Here is a 14692-nt window from a genome sequence, read left to right on the forward strand (position 1 = left end):
GCGTCTATTTAGGTGAAATCCTAGTTTAATGATTAGGAAAAATCAAACAATCACTACAAATACCCTTGAATACTTTGACAGTAAAGCAACCCAGAGAAAGAAGTGTTGCTGGTGTATAGTTGTCATTCTGTGAAGACATTCATATGGTCAGGTATCAAGGCAGCACAAGTAATTTTGAGATGCATGTGTGCTAAAATGCTGTGAAGTTTGAAAATCAGTTTCTGTTTGGAAGACCTGTTGTAACATGGTGCTGCTCTAGCTATACTCACCATTTATTCTGATTAGGATTTATATATATATATATATATATTTCTGACGGATTAATTTCAGAGTGAGGATATCATTTATTGTCAGAAGGATTTCCTTCCAAGATAGCAGAGGTGTTGCCTCTGAGTATAGTAATGTGTTGCAAAAAACCAAGCACCAATATAAGTATAAGCTGCAGTTTCTTGGAATTCTGTCTGCTTTTCTGTGAATTCACTGGCAAAATTTCTGTTCCAGCTTCAGAGAGCTGCTTTTGAAGCAGATTTAGAAGTTTACTGCCCAGATACAGTTTTAGAAGTGTGAACCAAGCTTTGGTCCCTTAACACCAGAGGTGAAAAAAGTAATTTATTAAAAATAAATTTCAACCATTTGTTAAATGTAACATTTGTCTTAAGAAAAATGGTGTTCATGTTCTTGGTAGAATTTACATTGTTGACTTGGTGCGTAGCACAGTGAATATGGTACGTTTTCTCTCCTGTGTTTCTGCAAGAGAGCACTTTATGTATGTGTTTATATACATATGACATGTCTTTATATAGATATGACCCATTTATATATTCACTGTGTAGGTTAAACCATTTTTTTTTTCTATTGTCTGTGTTGTTTTTTTTGTTTGTTTTGGTTTGGTTGCTTGATTTTATTTATTTATTTATTTTAAGGCAGGCTCTTTGTGAAAGATAGCTTTAATGGAAGGCATTAAAAGTTCTCTCTTTGGTCAATGTGTATTTGCAGGGCGTACTGGGTATGCCTTTTGTTCACCTTCTGTTTACCACAAAGTGGAATAGGCCACAGTTAGACAGCTTTCAACCTACAAGAACAGCAGTCAAAATGAGTTTAAATATGAAGATAAAGACAAATGTTTCATATTTAAATTAAACTATAAATAGTATTATAACTTTCAATTTCTAATCTAGTTTTATTATTCATTTAACAAAATTAAACCAGTTACCAGAGTATCAATGCAATGTTCTTAATTTGGAAAGAGACAAATGACAATTGGTGCTGCCAAATTAAAATCACTTTGGCATTAGTGTGCATTTAAAATATCAGAAAGAAGTACCAGGCTCCTCACAAAAAAACAGTCTGAGTTTATCTGAGTGTTTCAGCTGCTAAAAAATAAAAAATAAAAATAAAATTTCTCAGCGACTTGGATCTTATTGGCTGGCTTAGCGCTGTGTAAATAAATAGTACTAGACATTACAAAGGCAGCCTACGACCTGGCAAAAGGGTTATCCAGCCAGGCAAGGTATTGCTGGTTTTAATCTCAGCCTAAGAGATGGCTGAATATTGGAGTCTGCAAATGTTTCATTACTGGTTTGCATGTACCTTGATAAGATAAAAAAATAATCTTCAAAGGGAATGTATGGTGCTAAACAGACTTAAGGGCTTTTCCATGAATGTCTTCAGGATTTGATGAAATTCTCATGGCCTTTTGACAAAACCCATTGTGTTTTGGAAGCTCAGTTGCAGCTGTGTTGTTGCTTTAATAGAAGTGGTTAAAAAATCTTATATAAATGACACAAGTATGTATTGGTGGATTTCTTAGATATTTGCTATTTATTAATCCAAAACGTATGCACCTGATAGATTTGTTAGTTTAATGGATGAGGGTTGTTGCAGAAGATTTTTATTGAGCTTGATTTTATCTGCAAAACAAATTTTAAACAAGAGGAAAGTTTCTGAAGCTCTAGGTGTAACTTTTCTGATAAAGCTTTGTTTTGACAATCCAGAAATGTATTATATTACTCTCATCTGTGATTGTGCATTTGAGTTTTTTAATTTAATTTTTCTGTTCTTGTCTTCAGTAAGTGCAGCTGAAAAGGAACAAAATCAATTAAAGGGTGACTGAGTTCTGGGAACAGAGGAGGTGGCTCTATTTTGTTTTAAAGATGTGAATCAGCAGTTAAGACATTTGTCTTCCCAATATGCATAGATTTAAAATATACAGCTTAGAAATAAAAGAAGCTACCACATTTTTACTTTTTATATATGTAAGGAATAGATTGCTGAATTCAAACCGTTTCTTTTAGACCCAGTTGTCAATCTCCATCGTAGTCAGTATGTTTTGTTTTGTAGTCCTATATACCTGGCAATTCCTTTTTTTTTTTCCTTTTTTTTTCTCTTTTTCCTGCTGTTAAGCATTATATCAGGGGACTAACTCCTGCTCATCCCACGCATTCGTTTACTTCCTTAAAGTTCCCATATCAGTTTACAGAGCTTTTACCGGCAAGAGAGTGGCCAAACCTTAGTACAATAAATAAGTCAGTTATGACTGGAGGGCGGGGGGGAGGGGGAAAGCATCATATTTTTAATCTTACTCTCAGTACTTTAGAGGTTTCTGTGGAATGCTGACTGCATCCTCTTTACCATGGGAATGAGTGCACTGGGACAGCTGGCAGGACAAGCCATGTTTTGCCAACTTGACTGGCCATCTGGAGTAATGGAATCAAGGAAATAAAATAGCACTTAGAATAAGAAATTAGTGAAATAAGCAGTGTTGACAGCACAGGAAAACTCAGGATTGTCAGTGGATATCTTACATACCTGGGTAGGAAGGTTTTTCTGGCCTGCAAGAGCAATCTGAAAACTAGCCAGAAGTAATAGTGATAGAGCAATTAGCGGGTAGCAGAAGGGGAGGGAAGACATGCAGCATGAAGCTGAATAGATCCCCGAAGGTAAGGTTCAAAGATTTTACCTGATGCAGCGGAGCTGAGATCAGGAGTGTGGACAGCAGTGCTTAAGTGAGAAGGTGAAACAGCTGATCTTATAAGTACTTTGTGTTCTGCGAAAGCTAGTACAGTTTCCATGGAATGATTGTTCATTAGAAATAATTGACTTCTCACTCTGTACCAAATAGTATTATCCACGATTTATTTGCATTTACACCTCAAAGGTGAACACAATGTTAATGTTCTGGGAAAAGTAGGAAATTGCACAACCGTGTAGAAGCACAGACATATGAGAAGGTTCAGTCATTTACAGTCTTCATCCTAGCCATGGACTGTAGAAATTCTGGGGTGGATTTATGGCAACAAAATGCAGCAGCAGTAAAGGCACTGTAGAGAATTTTATTTTTAATATTTTTGGGAAATTAACACAAAGGTTTGTTTTACTTTATTAAAAAAAAAAAAAAAAGGCACCAAAGGATACATTCTAAAAACATCGTGCTGCTTGTGTGCCATACCATAAAACTTTGTCTTACTGCTTTTATCTATGTTTAAGAAAGTCTTAAATGAAATAATTTTTAAATTGCCTTGATGGTCTGGCTTGCAGATTATCTTTAAATCTTATACAGCAGCTGCTATTATGATTTAATTGAGTTACAAAATTGGCCCGTGTTTTTCAGTCTGGTAACTTACTAACTTACATAGTTGCATATGCTTCTGGCTAAAGAAATGTAAAGAAAACAGCAGAACAAGCTAAATGAGCATTTAGAACATCTGTCTTTGTGTTAAAAAGGGGAATTTAAATATAATTACAATGTCTTTGGCCACCAGAAGTGCTTGAATTATTAGAAATTATCAATGTTTGCATTTTGTTTACTTTGTAATGATGTACATAGTGTTAAGTATTTACACTATGACCCTGTGTTGGTAAAGCTCTCTGTTAGTGACGATAAATGTTATTTACTAACTACATGAAATAAATATCCTTTTTAGTCATTCCAGAAGTACTGCTGCATGAAAATTACTCAAAGAACAGCCGCTGAAATGTTTCTACCATATGAGTACTGAAGTGTAGCTTCATTCTACGTTATTTCTGTTGCTGTTTGTTTTCCAGTGCATTTGCTTTATTTATTCTTGTGGTGCTGGTATTATTTGAAGTTACTACAGCAACCTATCACCATTTGCTATTATAAAGTATGCTGGGATTTAGTTGCTAGGTGTTGAAGTTTGTTGTCTTACCCATACGACCCTAACATTTTTCAGTTGCTTTTTTTTCTGTATATGTTGCATCCACAGCTAATGTGCACTTGAACAACAGATGTTTTTTTCTTTTTGCTTTAGCCAATATTTTGCAATGCTTATACTAAAGGAAGCCAGCATTCTAGTTCATGAAAATTTTATATGAATTATGTGGTTGGCTTTTTTTTTTCTTTATGGGTGGGGAATTTGAATAGTTCCTGAGACATTTCGTTCTCTGTTTCATTTTAATTTGACTTTCCATTTACTCTGTGCTCCTGCTCCTGATAGAACTGTAATGTTTGTACCATCTATTTTGTTTGTTCTTACCCATGTTTTGAAAGGGTATCAGCAAATTGGTTAATTCAAGAAGTACAATTCAGTGCTGCTTCTGTTCCTGGATTCTTTTGTATTTAAATGTGTGTGAAGGCTTTAAAATTGGAAAACATACATTTTGTTGCATTTCTTTGAACTGATCCAGTGTATTCCAAACTTATATCTGATAATTTTTCTGTGAGTATTCTCTCATCAGTTGAATGTTTACTTAGATACTTTTTATATACATTTGACCTAGTTTTAATCAGCCTCTCTGCTCTAATTCATGGGATAAATCCTCAACACAACTGAAATGACTTGTTGGGATTCTACCTGAAGAAGTTCCTCTTTGCTGCAGCCTTTTACATACTACTCAATCACTGTACGCAATGCTTGATTAAATTAAATACTTTTTTGAATCCTAAGCATTAGACTATTGTGTATGTAGGTAGTGCTTGGTTCTGAATTTCCTCTGTCTGTCTAGTGAGCATGCAGCCCGCATTCAAAGTGTAATAAGTAGTTCTTATGCAGAACTTACAGTATCTTCAAGCAGTTCATGTTCTTTGCATATTCTAGTAGGAGAATTAAACAGCATGGGAGAATTTAAATGAATACATAGAGATTTGCAGATTTGATCACAGCTCTCCACAGTCCTAAATGACACTGAAGTTCTAGCAGTGATAATGATGATGCTGAGACAGCATGGGTACTTGATTGATCTGAGGCTGCATCTGAGGAGTGAATGTTTATTGCTGGTGTTTGGGGATTAGGAGGGGAGGGGCAAGCTTTTAACCTATGAAGGAGCTAGCAGTTAATTTCTAATAGTTGAGATTGTAGATGAGAAAATTATTAGCGATTGAATGGTATTGGTGTATTTCCCTGCTTGACAGCTGCATGGAAATGATGGAGGAAGTTTTTGTAGCAAACCAGCTTCACTGACACCTTTATTTATTTATTTATTTATCATTCACTCACACTAATATGAATTTGATAGTTTTGTTGCAAGGTGGCATATGTGATCTTTGTTTACGGCTCTTTTCAGTAATCAATCAATCACCTGGTAATTTTAAAATGACAATACATGGTTCCTAAGAATAGGGATTCATGCTGTACCATAAGAACAGATATAGCTAGACACATTTTAGAAGTTGGTTTCAAAAACAACAAAAAAATAACCTTCTTAAAGTCTTTATGCCTTTAAGCAACATAAAAGGTCTATTTAAGCCTTGCAAAGAAATGCTACTTATTTCAAGAAGTGTTTATTTAATATTAGTGCAGAAAGGCATTTTCTGGCATATGTTTAACTACTAAAAATACAAGCTGCTTTTCATGTATAATATTCTCTAACTTCTGTCAGTAATTTTTTTCAAAATCAAGACGTAAGGAAAAACACACAGTTTCAATATTGAATCATTTGAAATTCATTCATTATTACTTCCAGCTTCACATTTAACAACACAGAAAACATTTTTCTAATACATAACTGTAAAAGTGAACTACTACAGCAGGAAAATCAGCATTTCTTTTTAAAAAAGCATCATTACCCGAGAACACAGGATACCTTACCTGAAATCTTTGGCTTTACCCGCAGAAAATGTGTCTTCCTAGTCTTACAAAGTAGGCAAGCCTCTTACTAGCACTAGTGTTACTCCAAAAGAAGGTATAATAGGTCCTTTATATTGTAATTTTCACTGTTTGTATGCCAGAAGTGTACTGGGTCTGCTCACGTAGGAATAAATAAAAAAAAAATAAAAAGGCAGTACAAACTGAACAGCAGCTAACATACGAAAGTAAAAGACCTCTAGTGGCCACAACCTGAAGTTAAAGGCTTCCTTTAAGTGGTAGACAAAATGGTCGGGGACGGCAAACTGCAGCTGATACTTTGGTAATGTGTGCCTGTGTTGCCTTTCTGGCGTAACCAAAGTGTAAAGTGAATCAGAGTTAAACAGAGAATCTGATTAGTACCGAGGGGAAATAAGCTTCTGGTCAGAGCGACTGGGGAATCACCGCTAGCAATCCTAAACAAGCATGATGAAAAGTTTCAAATCAAGCTAGAAAATTATTTTGTATGATCATCTCTTTCATATTCTCTTCTTTTAATATAATGAAGGCAGGTTCAATTTAAAACAAGAATTCAGGCAATTAAAAGGCATCAATAAGGAGGATTCTTTTCTGTCTTACAGGTATACTAACAATAGTTAAGCCTGCTACTATCGAGAGATGAGAAATAACTTTCTGAATCTCAGTCAAAGGCAGTGAAAACCTAGGCTTATAGATATTTTTATATCTTAAGCACTTCATCTTTAGGAATTGAGAAAAAAAGTATTTCCTTTTGAGGAATTTTGGAGTTTTGAGAGATGAAAGTAATAGTATTTTATAGAAGTTTTAGAGTTCTGTAGTAGTTACTTAAACATCTGTAAAATATATCCTTTCTTGCACTATTTCTTCCTGTAAAATACCATAGTCTTTGTTTCTAGGATGATTAGAAAAGTTTTGATCAAATATATTTTTTCTTCCTATGAATTCCTAATGGAAGAATCCTAGGAAATATCACTTGCCTTTTTGTCTTAAAGTAATACTCAGATGTATTTTATATATAAGTTTTTTGGTTGCAGCTCGTGTGCTTCCATGTGCCTTTCATAAGTGGTGCAGATTTTTTCATAAATGGTGCAGATTTTTTTCTCCAGAGCCTATTGCCAAGGTAGCTTTTGAATTACCCTCTCTGAGATCTCTGATGTTTCACATCTGGGCTTGTGAAAGTTTTCATTTGATATTATTTTAATATCCTTAAAAAGAATAATTATTAGGCATTTGGAATTGGTCTGATTTAGAAAGGATGCTATCCAATATCTAAATTAATCTAGATGTGTGTTATCTTTTTATTGATTTTTTTTTTCTGGTTTTCTTTCAGAGTCATTTTGTTGCATGCATGACAGCAATCTTAAACCAGATGAACAACCAGCATTACTCAGTTTACATTGAAACTTTTCAGACAAGTTCAGAACTAGTGGTGAGTACAAAACAAACATGGTGATGATAAATAATTAGAAGTATTTAATTTGCTATGAAAAATAAAGTGTTGTTTTGAACTATCTTGACTGATTCTTCTTAGCATGAAGTCTATTTCCGTACATTTTCTGGCTCTCCATCATTTTATTGCCTCCCTCTTCTAATGGTGTCTTTGGACAATACTAAGATGAGAAATTTGGAAAGATATAAATGTCACTATTGTTGTCCATAGCATTTAGGAGGTAATTTAATCAAGCATTAGGTAATGGGATCTTTGTTTCACTCTGTTTTGAGGAGAAACAACAACAACACACCACCACCACCAACAAAAAACAGCAGCAAAGCAATCTCCAATTATTGAAACCCTCCATCCACATTATGCACATTGTGATCTAGTTCCACTTCCCACTGTTGGTCAAGATAATGTTGTGTGCTAAATGCAATTAACTGTAACTTTTGATATCGGTTGTTCCTGGCATGAATTAATGATATTTGGTGTGCATTTCTGTCGTGTACCATTGGTCACTGGTTTCAGGAGACCTTTTTCCCTTATTTATACTCTTGACGTAAGTCCAAAATAAGTCTAGGTATGGGCTAAGGTTTTGTTTATGTGATCTATGGGTTCTCCATGGAAGTACTACTTTCAGTTGGCAAGGTTTGTCTGCTTGCCTTTCTTTGTTATTGTCAGTGTTGTGCCATAACTGAAATTCTAGCAGATCAAATCATGGTTAGATTTTGCAATTCTTCATGTGCCTGAGTTTACTTGAAAACATAGGAATATTTTAAAATAACTTCAGCTTCCAAGCAGTTTAGGTACTTGAGGTACTTGGTCCTAGATAATATCTAGAAATTCTAATGAAAACTATCAAGGGTAGTAATACTTCACCTGCTTGAACAGTTCTGCAGAGCACATTTAAAAAAAAAAAAAAAAAAAAAAAGCCTCTTTTTTTTCCTTTCTCTGTTTATAAACGCATCGATTTGTTGTCTTCTCATTTTTTCTTAGGAGCATAAGTATATGTCAGTGAAGATAAAGACTAGTTTTCAAATCATGGTGTTGAAAGCTATTGTTTACTTGTTTCTCTAAGTACAAATATTGCAGAGAACTGCTTGTGAGGTTTTGGTAATAGATGATGATATTTCATCTTGCTAGCCTCAGATTTTTAGCTGACTTGCTCAGAAATTCTATACATTAAATAGAGCTTAAATTATGATGTTCGTTTTATTTTTGTTCAGTATAGTGGAATCTCTAAATACTTGTTAGAAAAATATTTTTTTTGAGGATTTTCTGTCTGTGCCTTCAACTTTTTAATTAGCATACTAAAATTAGACTAAATGGACTAAGTAAAAAACTATTGATTTCAGATCTGTGCATAATGCATAATTCATTATGCATTATGAGACTGGCTAAATAATAAACAATTCAGCAGCTTTACTATATACTATATATAGTACTATAGCTTTTTATTTCCATTCATTTATGGCATATCTTTTCTTAAGAGCCCAATGTAACAACTTTTAGCACTCATTTTGATTCTGGGGCTGCTCTTTTGCAGTTCCAACCCTGGGTTTACTGGTATCAGCGGGATTATTTTTCCATTAACTTCACTGGAAGCAGAGTGGAGCCCTCCCTCTTAGTTCTTTAATTGTGGTGGGAACACTTACGTGACTGTGTAACACAAAGCTTATTTACTGTATTTTGTTGTTCTAGGACTTCTTGATGGAAACATTCATAATGTTCAAAGATCTCATTGGAAAGAATGTTTACCCTTCAGACTGGATAGCAATGAGCATGGTGCAGAACAGGTAAAGTGGGCCTGGAAGATCAGTGCTTGTGTTGTGTGTGCTTCTGAAAAGTGAACTTGTTTCATATCTTCTGAAAAAAAGTGAAGTTTTGCCATTCCAACTAAGATAATACCATTCCAATTTGGTGAATGTCAAGAAGAGGTCAACATCTGAAATAATTTACTGACGATACATTAAATAGCTAGCTGTCTGTGCTCCAAGTCCAGTTATAACAAAGGAAAAAAATAAGTAACATTGAAGTGGACGTACATAGTTGGTCTGTATGGTCGGTGACAATCATCAGAAGCCAAACTGTAAAAGGCCAGTTAAATCTTAATTGTACCATTTCAGCATAGTTTAGCATGTCTTCAGTGAGTTCATTGTGATGCTAGAGCTAGCAAGCAACTTTTTTTTTTTTTTTTTTTTTTTTTTTTTTTTTTTTTTTTTTCCCTGAGCTGATATGGTTTGTTGGATTGCTAAATAGATTATAAAGACCAGGTCTTTGAGGGCATCTCTATATTTGTAGGAGAAGTTTGGGTCCAAGATGCTTTTTGAGGAAGTGTATTGCTATCCTATATCTCATCTGGGGCTTCATTGTGATTGATTACTTCAAACAGATACACTACCTAGGTAGATCAAGTTGTCATCTAAGCAGAAGCTTGTATAATCAAATTTATAATACTTCCTACTATTTACTCTATGACAAATTGCTATTAATAAGGTATCTTTGAGAACTCCAATATAATAAAATTAACTAAAGGAAAAATATCTTAAACCGTGCAGATTGTACACCTTATCCTGTGGCTATAATCTGTTGGATTTGGTGTTGTCATAAATGATAGTGGGATAAACCAAGCGTTGGTTGATCATCAGAATGTTGGTCGATCCTGTGTATTGACCATTGGAATGGTTTATTGCATATTCCTTTAGATTATTATTATTTTAAATGATGTGCTGTTTGCTCTCAAGCCACATTGTTATTCCCAAAGCCTCTTAATTGGCCAAAGCCAATTCCCAAAGTGAGGCAGAGGCTCACTGATATGGGAGTGTTCTATTAGCAACTGTGAATCAACAGAGTCCTGTAACAGAGAGGAAACAGGTTTTTGTTTGTTTGTTTTTTGCATTTCTGTTTGTTTTGTGTTGTGTTTTAACTTCTCCTCTTTCCTTCCATTAACAGTAAGTTCGGAAGAACACTCTTTTTCATGTCATGCTAGATGGGGCAGAACACTTTGGGAAATAGTAAAATCCTCACTGAGGTCATAATACCTGATATAATAGCTGAGTTATTTTTGTGATCCTTCATGGTCGATTTAATTAACTTTTGTTCTAATGAGGATTGCTTACTGCACACTTCTTCCTAGTTGCTGCTGCTTGTACATGCACTTTATTCCATTTGTGGTACATCGATGATTGCCTATCAGCTTATTAAAAGCAGTAATTCCTAGGTACATGGCTTTGTGGCGAAATGCTTTTTCTCGTTTAGGTAAAACTTTGTAGTCTACTTCGTCTCTCAGGTATTCATAATTTTAATTTAGAGGCACATCACTCCTCCCAGGAAACACCCATACCTCATTGTCTTCCTGAACTGTGTAGGATCTGAGATTCACTGAGTAAAAGAAATGGTTAGGGCAGTTAGCAATTGAAACATTCACATCCCTTCTGTTCCTCTGGGCATTGAAGTGGTAATTGCTCAGATCGAGTTTGAAAACACTTGATTATATCATAATTAGTGCATTGAATCAGTTTTGGTTAGAGTCCAGTCTGAAGTGGTTTCATAAGCATATCCATTGTTTCTGTGTCCATTTGATTTGTTTTTTGAATCTTGTCAACATTATATTTAGGTATTTTAGTCTACTTTAGGTAGACTAAAAATAGAATTCTACAGGATTTTTAACCAGTGCATCCAGCATTCAGCAGTGCATTCACCAGTTGGACTCTACTTGTTGAAAAACTCAATGTGAGATAAGCATAGGATTTGCTAACACCAGTAGTTAAGTTTTTTATAAAATATGTTTTCATTCCCTGTGTGTATGATTGTTTTCAGACATAGAGTCAAGTGATCCCTAGACCATTTTAAGTCTAACTTGAAAAGTTTAGCACTGCAGGTATTTGGCAAAACAGCTGGAAATATTGCTGATTTTCTTTCATTATACATACTAAAAATAGCTGCTTATTTGCAGATGAACTGCTTGGTAATACCCTCAAGACTTGGATCCCATGTAGCTCACATGTTGTAGTGGCACCATTAGTTCAGGAAAATCACATCATGGCTTCAAATCAGTGCCACCTGCAACCCCAGGTATCTCACCATTCGTCAGACTGCTAGCAACTATATGTTGTGTTATTAGGTCCTGGCCAACTTGCAGAATGAGGTAGAAAAAGTTCTAATTCTTCACCTAGCACAGGGTAACATTTTAAGAAATGGAAAGTAGGGATTTCAGACTTTTTTTTTTTTTTTTTTGTAACATTGGTGAATGGCTTAGTTAAACCTGACTTCAGAAAAAGTAAAATAAAATAAAATTCCACACTATACATATACATATTTCTCATCAACAGTATCTTTGAATAGAAAAACTCTTCTCAGAGTAAGTAGCTGGTTATAGTATTGACCTGTGAATCACACACACACACACGCACACACACACGCAAAAAAAAAGTTGCTTTGTGCTTCATGAGGAGATAGTATTTGTAAAGTTGCAAACACAACCTTTAAGTAACAAGTGCATGCAACAAGTTTAGAAGTTTAGTAGCTGTTGGACTGCATTTTCTTCTGGACATTATGAAGAAAAAACTTGAGCTGGTATTCACAATTTAAGAATGTTTTTCAACAATGACAGAACAGTTTGGGAAAGAAGGGATACTGAATGCAGTTGCAGGAAGTATGGGAACATGCCTTTTTCAACCAAGTTTAATTCAAATACTCGTGGGAAGGATGCTACAAACTGTATTTTGCTGCTGCAAACACAGTCTTCCATCTATCTGTTGGTGGAAATGGAAGCTTTTCTTATTTTCACATTTTCATAATATTTGCTACTGTTACTGATATTGATGTCAGTGGCTATTGTGACTGTTCACGGGCACTAGTGGAACTGACTTTACACCAAGGAAAAAAATCCAGTTGATAAGACTGCTTTATTCTTTACTCCAGCTGGTGCTGGAGTTCAGTCTGAGACTTGGTTCAGTCTCTGACAGTTGTAACAGGATTTTTAAATAGAGAATATCAAATTATGTATCAAAATAGGAAAAAACAAAACAAAAAACTTAATTTTACTTTCTTGGTTATTAATAGGAGGTGATTCTGCTCTCAGAGGAAAACTCTGATTTATTCTGTACAGATGTGTTTCAACAGTTGGCATAAAACATTGCCTGGCTCATTGTTTGTCTTGCAGAGAATAAAAAGGGGCGTTTATTTATTTATTCCTAGGAGAGAAAAAAATGCAAGCACTTGAGGTTAGTTTTTGCCCTTGTTTTCAGACATGCATTAGGAGTTAAGATTGATTTATGTAACTGAAGATGGATGACAGTGTTGCAGTTTATCCTGAGCAAATAAGACAGAATTTGAAAGGCTGATCTAGTGTGTACAAGTAATTTTTTTTTCTTTCTTTTGGTCTCATTTTCCTTGGGAAACATTTGGCTGGCCTATGCAGGTTTGACGGAAATGCATTTGTTTTTATCAAGTGCTTGAATTTTCAGGGGGTCAGTCAGAAACATTTTCACACATGCTTATGACATATTGCATAACTTTATAAATTAAGTACATGAAAAAGTATTCAAAGCAACAACTATAAATGTCTAATGAAAATACCCCTTAGTGCATGCATGCACAAGAAAGTATATGAAACATAACAGATTCAGATGGCTTGTACTGTTCAGTTGTCTTTTTAACCATGATTAGTGATAAGATGTGCACTTAGAGGGTTTGTTTCTGCTATGAGACTAAAAATGTCTGTGCTGAAAAAAAAATTCCGTTCTGTGTGTGCTTATATATAATGTGTACGTAATGGTCTTTTCAGAGGTAGAACATCTTATTTATTAATTTATTGTTCTTCTACATTGGATCTTTGGTGCACAGTGTCTCCAGATTCATGGATTTGTATTTCCTTTCCACTAAATCTAGGCAGCTCAGTTTCCTACTTGTCTTTCCAAGTTCTCACAAAAGTCAGTACTTTAATAGAGCAAATGGAATAAAATTTGCCTAGGAAAATGGAATAAGGCAGATACAGAGAAGAGGCAGTTGTTTCACTGTGGGTTGTAAGCTTACTTCCATGGAGAGTTAGAGTTCCAGCTGCAGCTGATATGTCTGACTGAGCCATTTAGTGTTTTGCTGTCTTATGAACAGAATATCTCTTACAACCACGTGTGATTAAGTCTGGTTCTGCCTGATGTAACCCTACATTTCAATCACTTGCATCTTCCTAACACCTGATACTACAGTATGTTTACTCACACTAACTGTATGTTGCCAGTTGTTAACCATGTTATGGAATTGTCTTCTTACTGAGCATCTAAACACTTAATTATGTGGTGACTGCAGCAGATCATCCAAGGCCATCTTGACTGCAGCAAGACAGGCTATTGCATATCATGGTCACAGTACACATTAGGTGTCTATTATGTTTTGATGGTAGTCATTTAGTCTTTCATCTAAAATGTAGAGAAAACATGCTGTGACTCATCCTTTTCCCCCTCCCACTGCGAAGTGCCCCATCTTTCTTGGGGCTGATTGCTAGGATGCTCATGCTTGTAGAGTATAAGTTCTTCAGAATTACAAGTGAAAACTTCAGTGAGGAGAACAACCCAACTCAGAAGAACTTGTTAATGAGATGTTTTCAGAAATTCAGCAAGATAAACTGTTATTATTCCAGAGACACCTTTGACTTGCGTGTCTCTAAGGATCTTTGTAATGTAGCCTGTTATCATAAATGGATAAGGTACCAAGAACATTTAAGTACCTATAATTTTCATCAGGTGTGGAAGTTATAGAGCAATATTTCCATGCTCTCTTTTCTGACAAGCAACTTCAGTCAATGCTTCATATTTGAAGATATTTCTAGGAAATAAAATATGAAACAACTGCATATATGTAACATTATTTTGAACAGCCATCTTGTATTTTTGAAAGCTACATCACAAAATAACCCTGTTGGTGTATTGTGAATTTAATGCATAGTGATGTTTTTAAGACATAATCTGTTGGTTCAGTGCAACTACCTCTGTAATGATACAGTTTTAGTTGTGAAGTAGTAAACTCAAGTAACACTTAGACAAAAGGGAGATGCATATTTGTCTGTAATTACAGTTTGTATTCTTATCTTCAGAAAAAGCCAGGCTTCCCTGGAAGTTTTTTAAAAAATAATAATAATAAAAGTAAAAAATACACATTCCATATTGAATGTGTTTACTTGCTAAGTATTTTCAGT

At 34.8% G+C, this 14692-nt stretch overlaps 1 protein-coding gene across 1 annotated transcript in view; it reads left to right on the forward strand.

Annotated features, from left to right (window-relative positions):
• The window catches only part of DOCK2 (dedicator of cytokinesis 2), a 188221-nt gene that overhangs the window by 109740 nt on the left and 63789 nt on the right, over window positions 1-14692 (forward strand). The window contains exons 28-29 of the mRNA XM_035338697.1: window positions 7393-7491; window positions 9199-9293. Of these exons, the coding sequence (XP_035194588.1) occupies window positions 7393-7491; window positions 9199-9293 (194 nt within the window). The remainder of the gene's footprint in view (window positions 1-7392; window positions 7492-9198; window positions 9294-14692) is intronic.

This window comes from Oxyura jamaicensis, chromosome 13 (assembly GCF_011077185.1).
Source record: "Oxyura jamaicensis isolate SHBP4307 breed ruddy duck chromosome 13, BPBGC_Ojam_1.0, whole genome shotgun sequence".
NCBI lineage: Eukaryota > Metazoa > Chordata > Aves > Anseriformes > Anatidae > Oxyura > Oxyura jamaicensis.